Source organism: Salarias fasciatus, chromosome 19, assembly GCF_902148845.1.
Source record: "Salarias fasciatus chromosome 19, fSalaFa1.1, whole genome shotgun sequence".
NCBI lineage: Eukaryota > Metazoa > Chordata > Actinopteri > Blenniiformes > Blenniidae > Salarias > Salarias fasciatus.
Genome location: NC_043763.1, coordinates 4,193,049 through 4,209,249, shown reverse-complemented (window position 1 = coordinate 4,209,249; position 16,201 = coordinate 4,193,049). Strand labels below are relative to the sequence as shown.

The window sequence follows — 16,201 nt, the reverse complement described above, 5'->3', positions numbered from 1 at the left end:
CTGCCATGATGTGACATCACCTATAGCTCCGCCCCCTTTAGCTTAGCCGGTGCGGAGTCATGAAAGTGTTTGTAAACAACTCAGCAAGGTAACTTTAGAGCTGCTCTATTATACACATTCCTGCTGCTAACACACACATATCCGCATGCTGGTGTGGTGTGTATGTTTGTAGCGTTTATGTCACTGTACCCTTTGGCGTGCGAATGTGAACTAGCCAGAGAAATGTTGGATTATGTTAGTGTTAGCCATCATGCTAACTGGCGTTGCTACATCGTTAGCCGGTGTTACGGATTGGCTGGAACCCGTGCTATCTAGTGATCATGGTTCGGCGTACCTTGTCGTCGCTGTTAATAGCAGATGGTAAAAAGCAACCAGATATCACTTTAATAACCAGATATCACTTTAATCACATTTGTAGTGACATTTTGACGTACCGCTCCTTTTTCAGTCGCATATTAACATTGTACTCTTACTTGCGGCAACCAAAAACACTAAAGGAAACCGGTTACCAGGGACCCCGGTTATTCCGTAACGCTGAGCTATGCTATCAAGCTAACCACACACATGCTAGCCGGCTAGTTAGCTCCATGACATGCCATTGTCTGTCCAGCAATCAAAGAGCAACCTCCCTCTCTCTGTGACAGTTGTGTTTTTGCAAACACGGCAACCGGTGGATACTGAACACTCAGGTTTGTGGCTTGTCAACAGAGATTTAGTAAGATTAACACTGATTTTTTTTAGCCGGGCCAAATGTGCGCTTAACCTTATCACACACACGTTGCTTAATATCCAGCCAAACTGAGCCGGGGTTCTTTAAAACAGTGTTTCATATTGATTCAGTGTCGGTTCAAATTTGTAAATTGTGAGAATTTGTTCTTTTATGTGTTGTAGGCTCAGCAAACTGGAGTCGGATAAATTCCCACAGACATCTCTGACCGTCAACACATCTCCCAGAGTGTCCCTAAACTTGGGATCTGAAGGATGTTTGTGCTCACGGTTTCTTCATGTCTCCAAGTCGACGGGATGACAGATCTGTAACACCACGGATTACCTCACAGCTGTTTCAGTAGCTTTAGCATCTCAGTAGCAGAGCCTCAGGACTCCTTTCATTACCTGTGTACTGTCTTTACTACTGAGTCAAGATGCCTTGGCCATTCTCGGAGTCCATCAAGAAGCGGGCCTGCCGATATCTCCTGCATCGGTACCTGGGCAATTTCCTGCAGGAGAAACTGAGCTTAGATCAACTCAGTTTGGACCTTTATCAAGGCACCGGGTCCCTCGCACAGGTGCCATTGGATAAATGGGTATGTTGTCATCAGAAATTCAGCAGAATGATATTCAACATGCATGCATTTACTCAAAGGTGACCAAAGTGAGTCCTCACTGTCACATCCTGCATGTTTTATGGCCCGCCCAGTTGCAGCACACCTGTCTGCAATGAAGGGCTCATTATTGGTGTTTTTTTAAAAGCTGAATCAGCCCCTTCAGAGTCAGATGTGCTGAAGCAGAGGGACGCTGAGAACATGCAGAACAGTGGCCGTCGAGGACCCGGGACGGACAACCCTAAACTAACTGAACATTCTATGTTGTCACCTACTTTTCAGTCACTCAATGAGCTCCTCGAGACAGCAGACGCCCCTTTTGAGGTAATCGCAGGGTTCATCCAGACAATTTCGCTCACTGTTCCATGGGCGGCACTACTGCAGGAAAACTGTGCCCTCGAGGTCAAGGGCTTGGAAATGGTACTCAGACCAAGACCAAGAGTGGGTAAGGATATACCACAGTATAGCACAATCTCGGATAAAGATCTGTAGGCTTAAGTTCCCGTGGAGCTACTACACTGCATGTTTGAATTGTTCTTTGGATTCAACAACGAGCACAATGACGCTCCATTCATTTGACACAAATGTATTAGAGCAGGGTGGCTCCTTAGGTCTTGACTTGGAGATAAAAAGTGAATATGTTGTTACTGGTTATTTTTCCAGCATCTGGCTCTGAGCCCATGTACTGGTCCAGTTTCATGACTAGCAGCATGCAGCTTGCCAAAGAATGCCTGAGCCAGAAACTCACAGATGATATGGGGGAGAGCTTTCAGCCCTTCGAAGGATTGGAGAAGTTTGCAGAAACAATAGAGACAGGTATGTTACCTCGCAGTTGAATTTTAGTACTTTGCCAATTTCCTTTTGAGTAAATTGTTGTATTTGTTGTTTTACAGTTCTGAGACGAGTCAAAGTCACATTTTTGGACACTGTTCTCCGAGTTGAGCACACCCCCGAAAACTCTAAAACTGGAATTGCTCTTGAGATTCGAATCAGCAAGTATGGACATTTTTAGAATAAGAAAATCTTGCTTGTGCACTCATCTGTCAGTCGTTCAGATCTGAGGGATGTGTGTTTAACAGAATGACAGTGGTTTTAGGATCCCGTTGAACTGATTGTGTTTTGCTGTGATGTTCAGGATTGTTTACTGCGATGAAACGGACGAAGACAGTTCAAGTGTAAATGTACATCAGCCAACTACATTCGCCCATAAAAATGTGCAGATGGAAGGTATCACTGTGTTCTGGGACGAGTTCTCAGACACAGCTCGTGCCGGTTGTAAGTCTTCCCCCACGCCAACGGTCAGTAAGAAGTATTTGAGCTTTTGTCATAGAAAAAATTCACTTCAAGTCTTTTTGTTAAAGTCCATGTCTTTTTTTTTTTTTTTTTTTTTTCCTTCTTCCTTTTTTAAGGAAACGGAGCCAAAGCTCTCTCCCAGCTGGAATCCTAAAATAATCTGTGAGCCTCATCCTCAGTTCACTGAGCCTTTATCCTCCACAACCCCATTTGAGCCTGTGCAAGTCGGCAGCCTCAGCGGTAAAATCGAGTTGTCCCTCACACTGAAGAACAACCTGGCTATGCCTGGCGCAAAGGTAACCGGGAGAGAAGATTCCCTAGTATTTCTTGAGTTCTATGTATTGAGAAGTGACACTGTTTTGTATTCTTCATGTTTCAGCTGGACGTTGTTGGACATATTGACACTCTGATCGTCCTGCTGTCTCCGCGACAAGTTCACCTTCTTCTGGATTTGTTCGGAGCGTTTTCTGGTGGAGGTGAGTGCTGCTGAATTGCAGTAGGAATATTAAAAAAAACAAAACGAAAAACAAATTTTTGCGTTAAAAAGGGCGTAGCAGAGCCTCTAATCCAATCACTACCAGTATTGTTAATGGTTATGTTTTCTGTATTCAAGATTGTTTACTTTTTATTGCTGTCCACTTGCGCTGAATCAATCATTGAGTCACTGTTTCTGTCTGACATGAAGGGTCACGGGAATGGAGTAAAGACAGGAAAAGTCGCCCCATTCAGCAAGAGGACGAGTATCGCCTGCACATGGAGTTGAACCGCTGCCTCAAGAAGGACACGGCCGCGGCGGGGCACGACTCGGACCTCTTCGAGAGCCAGAACACCAGAACGGTTTCAAGTCGAGGTTAGACTGTCGCACTGCGCCCACGACATCTCTGACAACAGCCATTAATTCAACCATCAAAGTGGCGTCTGTTCTCTTGTCTCTCGCTTCTGTAGACGACGTGTTCTTCTCCATGGCTGACATGGACATGTCTCACAGCCTGTCGTCGCTGCCTCCGCTCGGTGAACCTCCCACTGTTGACTTGGACTTGTCGCTCAATAGTAACTACTCTGCCTCGCCCGGAGAATCTCCATCGGGAACTGCCACAGTGAGTTTAGGAAGTCTGAACCGGTTAAGGGGGGAAAATGCAGAAGAGCAATGCAATGTACTGGGTATTGACAGCTAAACAAACACCGAGACAGAAATCCTCCTGGACTTCAGCAGGAAACAGCTGGCAGAGCACCGTGTCTCCACTTCCTGTGAAAACAAAATATCTGAAATATCTGGGGGGGGGGGGGGGGGGGGAGGAACACTGTTCATGCCCTTTACTACTTTAAGATGGAGAGCATCGTGACCACTCTGTTTGGTACAGGCTGTTATAGTTCAGTTAAAAGGCCTTGTAGAGGCCCGCATGTCTTCTGTTTATCAGTATCTCAACTCATTCTGGACTTGAATGGTTTCAAAAGCTCTCCACAGACAGCCGGTACCATGTGTTAAAAACAAGGACATCCAGATTAGAGGACATTTTCCCGAAGAGGCACCACTGCAGTGCGTCTCAGTAACACACAGCTACTGAGATTTGAGGAGAAATATGCAAAATATCAGGAGTAGTATTTATTTGCTGATTTGGACTTTCACACTGTTGCATCACACTTAACTACTGACCATGAATACGTTCTTCCTCTATTCATCTACATTCTGGAAACACCAGGAGGTGAACATGGTAATATTCTGAGCCTTTTTGGTTGTGCTGTAAAATGGTGTCTGTGTTTCCAGGCTCTGTGGGACGACTACATGGACGTACCGCGTCAAAGAGAGAAGCAGACGAGCGAAACTCCTCCTCAGTCACGAGACTCGCAGCTCCCTCACAAACTACTGAGGCAGACCTGTAAGCACCACGGAGATTTACCAACAAGTGTAGAATACACATCAGACACGGGATTTTTATTTCTTAATAGTGTCTTTGTAGTTGGTTTCCTTGCTGTGGTTGATGCTCCATGCTTAGAGCCGTTGTCGTGTTTCAGCCCATCCATCCAAGACTCACGGAGACGAGTCCCGACCGGAGCTGGTGTTGAAGTTGACGCTGAGCAGCCTGGCCGTCTCCGTCCTGCACATCGACCCGCTGCCTCCGCCGCACGCTGCTCCCAGTCCCCTCGGCCCCATGGCCGGCCACTTCTTCAGCATGGTGGCACCGGGGCAGCTTCCCCCCGCCGCCTTCCTTCAGTCCCGGGGAGTGTTCAACCAGGCCTGCCCCTATGACCACCTCAGGTACGCTTGTTGTTTTCTGCAACCTCCTTCCATGCACAGTCGCATTTCACGCCCTGACTTCGTGTGACTTGATTGTGTGTGTTTGCAGGTTTGTTGCTCAGGGTTTGACGATAAACTACGAGCACTGTCAAGGATCCAGCCTGCGGACCTTCAGCACCGACATCTCCTTGAACCAGATGGAGTTTCTGGAGTGTCTGTTTCCCTCGGAGTGTCTGGTTGGCGGCTCCCAAAAAGGAATCCAGTACACAGAGGTGAGACTCTCAAGCCTGAGACGAGCTCATTTTTCACAGCTCTCAGCTTTGCTTGGTTGAACGCGACATTAGCGCACAGAGGTGCAGCTGGCTTGACTTTGTGGTTGCTCTGTCACACTTCAGCTCCTGACATTTGACACCACAGCCAACGCCGACACGCCACTCGCCACCTGCCTTCACCTGCTTTACAAACAGGCCGAGCGCCGAGGCCCTCAGGTAACTGCATGAAGCCGCAACACTGACCCTTCTCTCGGTAATGCCTCCTGCCATCTGACCTTTGAACCCTTCACCCCGTGATGCAGGGAGGCCAGGTACGTCTTAGTACCATTCCAAGGAAAGCTGAGATCCAGGTGGAGCTGGGCCCTGTGCGCTGTGAGCTGGACATCAGCATCGTAGACCGGCTCAACTCCCTCCTGCAGCCTCAGAAACTCGCCACCACGGAGATGATGGCCTCCCACATGTACACCTCGTATAATAAACACGTCAGCTTGGTAAGAGCTCCACCAACGTCGGGAGCAAATCAGCACAGAAATTATTCATCACTTTCAAAGCACTAAATCCATATTTGTAAGATGTGATCTGATGAACTGATTTATGGCGCCGCTGCTGTTCGTGAGGACGTTTGTGGAAGTGTGATGGCTAAAATCAGAACTGTGGAGACTGTTGGAAAATCAGTCGGTTCACTTCTGAGTGCAGTTCAGTACAGTTTATTTTTTTGTGGTTAAACCTCGGATGTGGCACAGGACAAAGTCCTAAAGAGACCAAACAGGGTGAGATAAGCTTCAGCTGCTGTTTACTTGCCAAGGATCACATTTGATGTTGTTGAGATCTCTGCCTGTTTAAAAACGGAAAAAAAACACACATGAAACGGTCCTAAAGTGCAAAATTTTAATTATCTAACTTTAGTCTGGAACATGGACTTAAGTGTGAACTCTAAATCAAAGCCTGAACTTTTCTATTCCTCTGGTTTCACACGGAGTAGATTTATTTCACAGAAACAATGCTGATTTCTAATTAGACATAAAATATCTTTCTTTTTTCTGCTGTCAGCGCAATGAAACAGTATCTTGTCATGTTGCTGTTCTGTCACTGATTTCCACACCACTCTCTAAAATCCATGTTGTTTTTGGTTTTTTTTTCCAGCACAAGGCGTTTACGGAGGTTTTCCTTGACGACACCCACACTCCCAGAAACTGTCACGTGTCACTCACGGTCAGCGCTCCGGTGCTGGGCGTCGCCGTGCGCTTCCCCATCCCCGACCTGCGCTCGGACCAGGAGAGGGGGCCGTGGTTCAAGAAGTCCCTGCAGAAGGAAGTTCTGTACCTGGAGCTGGAGGATCTGGAAGTGAAGACGGAGTTCATGGGCGGGAGCTCGCCAGACCAGACCAAAATGGAGCTCACGTTCAAAGAACTCACCGGTATGTCCGTGTGTGAATCTTCAGAATTTCACACGCAAATGTCCAAAGTAAGAAAATTAAATGGAGAAGCTCAAAACTGTTGGCTAAAATGAAACATCTGGACAGTTCAGGATCTGAATGTAAAGGATAATATTTTTTTACTTTTCCTCATTTTCTCAGGAAAGTTCCAAGAGGAGCCAGACCACCCGGCGGCCCGGTTCCTCAGGGTGTCCCACAGCCTGGACGGAGACATGACCACGTCAGAAAGTGTCAAATTTGACTGGCCCAGGTTGATTTCATGACGGCGAAGAACTCGGCCAGATCTGTGGGTGTGGGCAGCGTCTCTGACCTGACGTTTCTCCGAGCAGGGTCGTGCTGAAGATGAACCCCGCTACGGTCCACTCCATCCTGGAGCGCGTGACGGCCGAAGACGACGAGGGGGCGGAGGACCACTCCCTGGAAGAGGAGGAGGAGGAAGGCGCTGCTCACTCGCTGAAGGACGTGTGTGACTTCGGGAAGCCGGAGCCGTCTCCCTTTTCTTCACGGAGGGTGATGTACGAGAACGAAGAGGTTCGTCATTTATCGGTTATTTCAGTCTGTGAAACTCGTTTGTCATTGTTCAGTTCATACATCCCAGTTCAATACCAACTGGACCGATCCGGTGAGAAGATGGTATCATAACGTAAATACTGGCATCTCAATAAAGCACCAAGAAATGTTGCAATTTATACCAAGTGGTCGTCTCTCAGTCGGAAAGTTGCAGGTTCACCTCCCCACCTCCCTCTGTCCACATGTCCAAGTGTCCCTGAGCAACACACTGAACTCGGTGGTGGCCTAGAGGTTGGAGAAGTGAACTTTATTTTGTGGACAAGGTCACTGCTTTGGCTCCTTGTGTGTGACCTTTGACCCCACACCACCTCCTGCTTTTTACAAATAGGATAGGTCAGTTTGAGAAAATGATTGTTTCCCCATAGGGGGTTGGTATAGTATTTAATTATAAGTGGCCTGAAGTTTCCAGTAACTTCTCGATCTTGTCTGGTTTCATCTTCTTTCTTTTCTCTGAATCATTCCTAATAGTTCATAAATAATTTCAGTTTTACTTCTGATGTTTTGACTGGAAGCCACTGAGCTTTGCACAGGTGAATACTGAATTTGCATTCTGAAGCCGAGGGTATTCTCGGTCTCTAAAACACGCATAATCATGCAAATCCAGACTAAAGCGCTCTGCTCTGCGTGCCTCACCTGCCGATGGTTGTTCACCAGCACATTTGTTTGATTCCAGATGGTCATCCCCGGTGATGTTGCCGAGATGACGGAGTTCCAGGAAAAAACCATGAACAACTCCCGCTTCGTTCTTGAGTTGTGTTTCCCCAACGTCCAGCTAGTGCTGCCCAACAAGGCTTTTTATGAGAAACTGCACAACAGGTACGTCTCTGGCTGTTCGGGGTGGAGCAATTATTGAAAAGGATGATTGATCACTATGTGAAGTGCGTCTTCTCCATATCGTAGAATAAACAATGACTTGCTGCTGTGGGAGCCCACCGCGCCGTCCCCGGTGGAGACGGTTGAGAGCATGCCGTACGGCGTCGGACTCTCCGTTGCCAGTCAGTTGATCAACACTTATTCCAAAGACAGCTTCAGCCAGTTCCGCTCCACCGGCCCCGACGGTGAGACACCAGGAAGACGCTCCGAATCGTTTTGTGGACTTTTTGATCAGCTGATCTCTTTCTGTCTCATGAAGCGTCTGAACTGTGTTGTTGTTGTTCCAGAGGAGACGAGCGGCTCTGAGGAGGAGAACACACACTACTACTCTCCCGCCTCTGAGCTCGGCCTCCGATCTCGGAAGAAGAAAAAGCCTAAAGCTCACGGGAAGACCTCCCAGAGCCTTTTCTCCGTCATACTCAGCGTCAATCACGGCCTGGTGGCCTTACAAACAAACGCCAAGGTTCGTTCCCTGTTCTTTCCCTCACGGATTTAAAAATAAATGTTTATTTGTTGTTCATGCGAGTGACATTCTTGGTTTTCCTGTTTTTGTTTCAGAAGGAGGATAAAACGATTATCAAAAACAAGCACGGCGAGTTCTGGATGGAGGTGAAAAACGCCGTTTTGTTCAGCGTCACTCAGTACGAAGGCTACAAAGACCAGCACTACATTTGTTTCCACACTAGCAGCGTCTGCATGTATCACCAAGGTAATTTAGCGACTCGTGTAACTACTACACCTTTCAAAAAGGCGAAAACACGACTGATGCTGTGAGTGTGCGATTCCACACAGGACTGGTCGACGGCGGCGCCCTCGTCTCAGACATCAAGTTACCCTGCAGGACGCATCCTCACTGGCTAGAGTCGACCATCTACCAGTCGGAGACGGCGCCGGAGAGATCTTCCACGCCGTCGGAGGGCATCGGCCTGGAGGCCCGCAGCATGGTGTCGGTGGCGGTGAAGGTCTCGTCGCAGAACGCGGAGCGCAACATCAAGGTGAGAACAGGCTGGTCGCCGTGTGAAGTGAACTTTCTGTTGGACTTTGTTTTGCTTTTTGCGCCTCGCTGAACGTGAACGTTTGACTGCAGGAGTTTCTGGTTGCTGTTGGCGTGAGAGGAGCCACGCTGCAGCACAGAGTCGTTCCACCCAGCCTCGGCTGGTACGACCAGGTCAAGCAAACGTTCTAACTTTTATTCTATCTACCTTTCATATTTTAAAAGCTTTTGAGGAAACTTGACATCAAAACTTCTATTTACGTTGGACAGATTGTTGACTTTCTGAATGTCTCCGATGAGCCGGTGTTGGGTTACGCCCCTCCTACGTCCGTCACCACCCTACATTTACACCTCTGGAGCTGCTCTCTAGACTACAGGTAAAATATTGATCGGATAGATTGATAAATGTTTGTTTTTGACACTTATCGATGTGCTACTGTTTCTTTTTCCGTCTCGACAGACCTCTGTACCTGCCTCTCAGATCGCTGGTGGTTGTAGAAACTTTCAGCATCTCCAGCAGTGTCTCTTTAGACCATTCTTCATCAACACTCAGGTAGGAGACACTCTGAAACCTAAACAGGATGAAGAAATAGAATTGTGGTATTCAGTATCTGTGCTTTACAGGATCATCTTGGATGAAGCTGCTCTCTTCCTGTCAGACAAGAACAACGCCGTCTCTGTCAATCTGGCACGCGGTGAGTCGACTTCAGTGATGCGCGATTTTTATGTGTGGTTCACACATTAGGAGTTTGCACATTCTTTCCATGCCTATGTGGGTTTCGGGGTATTATGAGTTCCTCCTACAGTCCAGAAACACAGTTGAGGCTGATTGGTGATTCTAAATTGGCCCTAGTTTTAAATGTGACAGTCTTTCTGTGTTGACGTGTGTGACCATTCTTCCTCTCATCAATGAGCTGGGATTATCTCAAAGCTTTCCCTCCTGTTCGTCATTTGTTTTTCCAGACTATGTCCAAGTGGTGGACATGGGAACCCTGGAGCTGAGGATCACTGCCGTCAAACCTGCAGTAGATGGAAAACTGGTAGGAGTGGCCTGTTCTGTAAATGTTGTTGCTCCCTCAACTCAAACCAAGCTCACATCTGGGCTTTCTCTACGATAGTCGGAGCCCAGGTTTGAGCTGCGCTGCTCTAGCGACGTAATTCACATCAGGACGTGTTCGGACTCCTGCGCCGCCCTCATGAACCTCATCCAGTATGTCGCCAGCTATGGAGACCTGCTGCCTCCGGCAGAGCCGGAGACCAAACACAGCAGTGCCGCACAGAAGAGCAAGGTCAGCAGAGACTGTCATCGAGCCGGTGTTCAGAGTTGCACAACAGTCTTTCAGCTCTGCTGGTCAGATCTGCTCAGTTTAAGGGTTTTCTCGGACAGGTGGAGGCTCCCAGCCGGCCGCCGTCTCAGACGCCGCTGCTGGCTGAGACCGAGCAGCAGATGCTTCAGGACCTGATGAGTGAAGCTATGGAGGAGACGGACGGGCAGAACGCAGCAGGGCCACAGGAGAACGGTACAGGAAAAACAAAGTCAGCCTCACCGAGCTCGTGCCTTTTTATTTATGTGCCGTCAAACATCTGCAGGGTCGCACGAGGAGCAGATTCTGGACCTCGACCCGCCTCGCTCGGATCTCTTCCTGTTCCCAGACGAGAGTGGGAATTCTGCCCAGGATTCCAGCCCCACCTACCCCATGCTCGCCTCGCCTCTCATCACACCGGCTCCGAACCTCGCCCAAGAGACGGACGACTTCTGCATCCTGGAGACTCCCGGGTCCAGAGGAGAGGTCTGGAAGTCCTGATCCAAGTTGGAGACTCAAAACAACACAGACCTTTTTTAGCTTGTGTTTCAAAGCTTTATCGTTTATCTCATAAATAACCTGAATGCTGTCTTTTTTTCAGGATGTAGATCAGGAGCCGGTGGTTAGAAAACTGACCTCGGACCCGGTGGAAATCAAAGACAATCATTTCAGTCAGCCTCTGGAGGGCAGCGACTCGAGCCGCGGAGCCGTGAACTTTCCCGTCCCGGAGGTGCGCTACCTCATCAAGGAGATCTCCGCCATCTGGCACCTGTACGGCGGAAAAGACTTTGGCTGTGTGACGTCCACAGCCTCTCCTGCTCGAAGTCGCGGGTGAGCAGGGAACTCCTGCCACGTTAATTCTCTTGGAATTTGTCCGCAGTATTGACTTTTTTTGCGTCTTGCAGGGCCACACCTCACAGCTCTCCATCTCAAACCCCAGTCAGACAAACCAAGGCTTCAGGGCGAGCGCTTGGCGGAAAGGGAAGAAACCCTGATGTCCTGATGGAGATCCAGCTCAGCAAGGTGAAACTGTGTTACACACTCATCATATGAAGCATTTGATGGATTTCTTCATGGTTTAGTGTCTTTTCTGCATCCTCAGGTGAGGTTTCAGCATGAGGTGTACCCGCCCAGCACGTCTCGCCCGGCTGTGGATCAGCCCGTGTCCCGACAGGTCTTCGTCGTGCAGGACCTCGAGATCCGGGACAGACTGGCGACTTCCCAGATGAACAAGTTCCTCTACTTGTACTCCAGCAAGGAAATGCCCCGGAAAGCCCACTCTAACATGGTGAGGAAGGCGGCAGGCTCAGACCGGCCGTCGTCGGGTCTGCTGAGATCTCACCGGGTTTTCTGTCCTCAGCTGACGGTGAAAGCTTTGCACATGTGTCCCGAGTCCAGCCAGGCGCCCCCAGAGTGCTGTTTACGGGTCTCCTTGATGCCTCTTCGTCTCAATATTGATCAGGTAAAACCGCTACAGGTGATGGTCGAAGAAACATCAAACCAGGAGCATATTTAATCTTTTTCTTTCTTTTTTTTTTTTATCTTTTCAAGGACGCATTGTTCTTCTTGAAGGATTTCTTCACCAGTCTTACTACTGAAGTTGAGTTTTTCTCGCCGCCTGCCCAAGAAGGTACGTCATATGGTTCACGCACACGTCTTGTATTGCGATCTGATTATAACCTCATGGTGCCGGATGTGTGTTTTGCTTCGCAGCGGTCTGTGTCACCACGAAGAAAGCCGCTGCTCCGGAGATCTCCTGCAGTTTCTCAAAGCCCGCCTCTGGCAGCCTCGACCCGGCTCCCATCATCTCCGTGCCTGCTCAGAGGCGCCTGAGCCACAACGGCTTCTCCGCCTCCGGCAAGGAAGAGATGAACGACGGCGACGCGTCGGCTTCGTCCTTCACAGACCAGCCCATATTCTTTAGGTCAGTAACAATAAAGTCAATATCAAACATCTGAAGTCTCCAAATCCTTTGAATAACGTTTTCTCTTCATAACAGGGAGTTTCGATTTACCTCTGAGGTTCCCATTCGTCTGGATTACCATGGGAAGCACGTATCGATGGACCAGGTACCCAACCTAACAGCTGTAATGCTTCAAGTTTTTAGTTTTTAAAGTGTTTTTTGGTACTTTAATAACAAAGTCTTTTCTCATTTCAGGGAACCTTTGCAGGGATTGTTTTTGGCTTGACACAACTCAATTGTTCAGAGTTGAAACTGAGACAGCTGTGTTATAGACAAGGGTAGGTTCACATTAGAGTACCTTATGAAAGTGTTTCTCAACCTGGGGTTCGAGGTCTGTCATATGTCAAAGAAAACAGAAAACTTATCTATGTAGTAACTTGCCTGTGTTTCAGATTACTGGGTGTGGATAAGCTGTTCTCCTATGCAATAAACGAGTGGCTGAATGACATAAAGACGAACCAGCTTCAAGGACTTCTGAGCGGCGTGGCGCCCATTCACACGCTGGTGAAACTGGGTGAGTCCATCAAGACACAGTCCTCACAGGAAACTCAGTTTTACTGATTCAGTTGTTTGGCCCGCATTCTGGTCTTCCCCATCCCGTCTTAATGCGGTTGCTCTCTTCAGTTCACGGGCTCAGGGACTTGGTGTGGCTCCCGATTGAGCAGTACAGGAAGGACGGTCGCATAGTCCGAGGATTCCAGCGTGGAACCGCCTCCTTCGGCACCTCGACGGCCATGGCTGCCCTGGAGCTCACCAACAGGATGGTGCGGACCATTCAGGTAAACTCAGCTGTCACTGGGACTACGTCTCCAAAAATCAGGGTGCAGAGACCTAGAAATGTGGAATTTCCCCTTAATTTAACTCTGGAGTTCCACATTTTCTAGCTATTTCATCCATAAACTGGCATTTTTTTTGCATTATCTTTTCTAATTTAATAAATCCAAAATAAATGTAATATTTCAGAGGTTGTTTTTTCTATAGTTTATCATTCACCATAATAACTGACAAAACAATGTTTTGATATTCAACTTTTTTATGAGATGCCTGTGTTTAAAAAAAAAAAAATAAATAAAAAATCAGTGTCGGCTCATGTTTGCTTTACTGAGTGTGAAAAGAGTCCTTTTCTTTTTGTTCAGGCTGCTGCAGAGACGGCCTACGACATGGTGTCTCCAGTGCCCGATGAAAGCAACACGAAGCGGATAAAGCGGTACTCTCATTATGGGATGGCTCACCAGCCCGTTGACCTGAGAGAAGGCGTAGCCAAAGCTTACACCGTGGTGAAAGAGGTAAATACTTTGAAAGAGTTCAGTTCTTCTTTGAGACGTACGACTCCCATCAACCCCGTGAGAACCCTGGTCGTTTCCCCCGCCTGCAGGGCATAACCGACACGGCGCTGACCATCTACGACACGGCCACTCGGGAGCACGAGCAGCGCGGGATGACGGGCGCCGTGGGCGGAGTCCTCCGCCAGCTGCCTCCCGCCGTGGTGAAGCCCCTCATCATGGCCACCGAGGCCACCTCCAACGTCTTGGGTGGGATGAGGAACCAGATTCACCCCGACGCTCGCCAGGAGGAGTCGCAGAAGTGGAGGCAGGGTGAGGATTAATCCTCACGACATCCCAGAGCAAGACTGTGCAGCAGCTATAAGCTATAAATGTTTGGGGGTTTTTTTTGTTTTTTTTTTTAATTAAAAAGGAGAAAACTGGAGCTGTGGTGTGTTTAGGACAGTGTTCATCTCGTGGCCGTTCGAGCTACTGTGACTCAGCTTTCGTCAGTTCCCTCGCAGTGCCTTCACGGTCATCAGCAGTGTCCGACTGTACGTTTTAAGCAAAGGGAAGTACAAAGAGGAGTGAGTCTGCGAGCCACATATCGTCTTAATGTGGGCTAAATTTCAAACCGGTTGTTTGCTTCGTATTCAAACTGTTCCGTTTACAGATTGTGTGGTTACATTCTCTTAACCTACTCGGTGTCCGCACTAATAATATAGATGTAACAACCTTTCATTTGTATGGCTTGTACTTTTAGCAGGCTTTGACTGTAAATATCAATAATGTCTGACATTTCATGCAAATAATCAAAAGCAACCATAGGAACTGAATGTGTAAAAGCTGTTTAAGTTCTGTAGTCGGCACATTATCGTGACTTGAAGGGTTTCTCGCCCCAAATAAGTTATAGTTGGGTTGATAGCCCACACTTGTTGTAAAGATATCTGGTTTTATTTTGACTTGTGATACGTGTTTGTGTAATTTTCACTGAAGCTGCTGTCCTGAGAAGCTACCTTTAAATTAAGTTCCCATATGCTTGATCCCCTCAGGCTACCACTCGCTCACAGCTGCTTCTGATCATTGTCACAGCAGAGTCCAGCTGCCCCAAATCCTCGAAGTAAAGTCTTAAAACCCTGCTCCACCACTTTTTGTATGTGTGAATAGTGATGTTCGCTGTGGTTCGCTGTGCTGCAGACGCTTGACTTGCACACATTCGTGTTCATGTGGAAAGGGTTTATGTATTTCCTGTAAATACATGTACAGTTAATTCATGAATTTGTATTGAAAGCATGAAAGGGAAATAAAGATGTTTAATTTCATCACGGCTAACTGAATGGGTGTTTGTCTTTTGATGTGGCCTTCTGGAACGGAAGGGAAGTTTGTCATCTTTAATCCAGATTTATTATATTCACATTAGCTGAAATTACACCCTGGACAGGGTAAACACAGGCCAAAAACCTCATTTGATTTAAGGTCACCAGTTCACCTCAAATGACCCAGCAGACATGCAAACTCATAGCCTGGACTCAAACCGCAGCGTTCTCCCTGTGAGGCTACAGCACCACAGTACTGAGCTCAGTCATCTGTAGATGGAACAATGGGAAAATACTGACTGTAAAAACACTTGTTTCCAAATCATTTTGGTACTTTTTTTGTAATATTTCGAGTTAATATACTGTTTGCTCACCTGCCTTCGCACACCTTATGATTTTAATGAGCTCCTGAGAGTGATGCATTCCTTCACTGTTTGTTGAAACAGTCTGAATGCCGAGCTAAGAAATGTAATCTATGAAAGGACAATTATTACTAACTGAATAAATGCCAAAAGCGACAAATGGATAAATAAGTACATACAAATCCACACAAACACAACATTAATGGCAAGGCATGAGATGGGTTGACCTGAGGTGCAGCTTTAACTCATGTCTCTGTTCACAGAAAAAGTTCAGTTCCTGTGATATCTGTTTCGGTGGAGTATTTACTGGAAGCAGTAGTGTTTCTTTGGCTGCAGAAGCAGATGTTCTTTCCTGTGCTTTCTGCCCCCTCAGCTCCCTGCAGCCTGTGCTGATCTCTGCTCTCATCTGTCAGAGCCTCGTGTGCAGTTTCACCTTAGCTGCGCCAGGTAATGCCACTTTCATCCATGCGTATCACTAACCTGTTTGGTCAAAGAGGGACAATCGGTAGCCTTAAAGTGGTTCTCAGATTGTGGGGCAGCCCTCCTCTGAGGGCCTTTCAGGGGAGAACATGCAGGAAAACCTGAGATCAGGGGAATCTCTCACTTTTGTCCTAAACATCCAAGTGCAGGGAAATTCATGTTTCATTGATAAATCAAGACATAGGTCCCTGGCTCAATCTAAAGATGATTGATGAAAATGGCTTGAAATTTAAAATTCTGACAATCTAACCAGTGGTTTCCAAGTTATATTTTTGCTTGAGAATGAACATAGTATTGAGCAATATATAATTTGAAATACGTATAGTTTCTCCCAGATGAGTGTGTGACATGTATTTCCATACTGATGTAAAAATAAACAATCGTGGTGTATGTCAAATATCATGGAAAAAAAGTCTTTTTTGGGATGTGTTTGAGCACGCGTCCTGACAGCAGCTTCGTGGATTTCCGTCAACACTCGTGAAAACACGGAGGTCTGTTTTTCTTTTTCCGGCTGCAGCT

The 16,201-nt window shown here is 47.5% G+C and overlaps 1 protein-coding gene across 1 annotated transcript; it reads left to right on the top strand.

Annotated features, from left to right (window-relative positions):
• Positions 1-35: 35 nt before the first annotated feature.
• Positions 36-14,851, top strand: atg2b (autophagy related 2B). Its single transcript, XM_030117357.1, has 43 exons — positions 36-88; positions 892-1,304; positions 1,605-1,767; positions 1,986-2,138; positions 2,216-2,318; positions 2,458-2,620; positions 2,732-2,911; positions 2,995-3,091; positions 3,301-3,465; positions 3,561-3,712; positions 4,381-4,492; positions 4,629-4,872; positions 4,961-5,123; positions 5,247-5,339; positions 5,426-5,614; positions 6,267-6,540; positions 6,700-6,808; positions 6,888-7,089; positions 7,802-7,944; positions 8,029-8,186; positions 8,289-8,464; positions 8,560-8,710; positions 8,794-8,996; positions 9,089-9,169; positions 9,266-9,372; positions 9,456-9,548; positions 9,620-9,690; positions 9,959-10,035; positions 10,114-10,284; positions 10,383-10,515; positions 10,586-10,785; positions 10,901-11,130; positions 11,205-11,322; positions 11,402-11,587; positions 11,660-11,761; positions 11,851-11,929; positions 12,013-12,223; positions 12,299-12,368; positions 12,458-12,540; positions 12,655-12,776; positions 12,887-13,041; positions 13,399-13,548; positions 13,638-14,851. Exons 2-43 carry the CDS (start codon positions 1,143-1,145, stop codon positions 13,866-13,868), a joined length of 6,225 nt encoding a protein of 2,074 aa, XP_029973217.1. The 5' UTR covers positions 36-88; positions 892-1,142; the 3' UTR covers positions 13,869-14,851.
• The last annotated feature ends 1,350 nt before the right edge of the window (positions 14,852-16,201 follow it).

What these genes read in the sequence shown, in the direction of transcription:
- atg2b (XM_030117357.1), top strand. Translation starts at nt 1,143, where the DNA reads ATGCCTTGGCCATTCTCGGAGTCCATCAAGAAGCGGGCCTGCCGATAT. An exon ending in TGATGTACGAGAACGAAGAG is followed by an intron (nt 7,090 to 7,801) that starts GTTCGTCATTTA and finishes GTTTGATTCCAG; the next exon opens with ATGGTCATCCCCGGTGATGT. An exon ending in ACGCGGAGCGCAACATCAAG is followed by an intron (nt 8,997 to 9,088) that starts GTGAGAACAGGC and finishes GTTTGACTGCAG; the next exon opens with GAGTTTCTGGTTGCTGTTGG.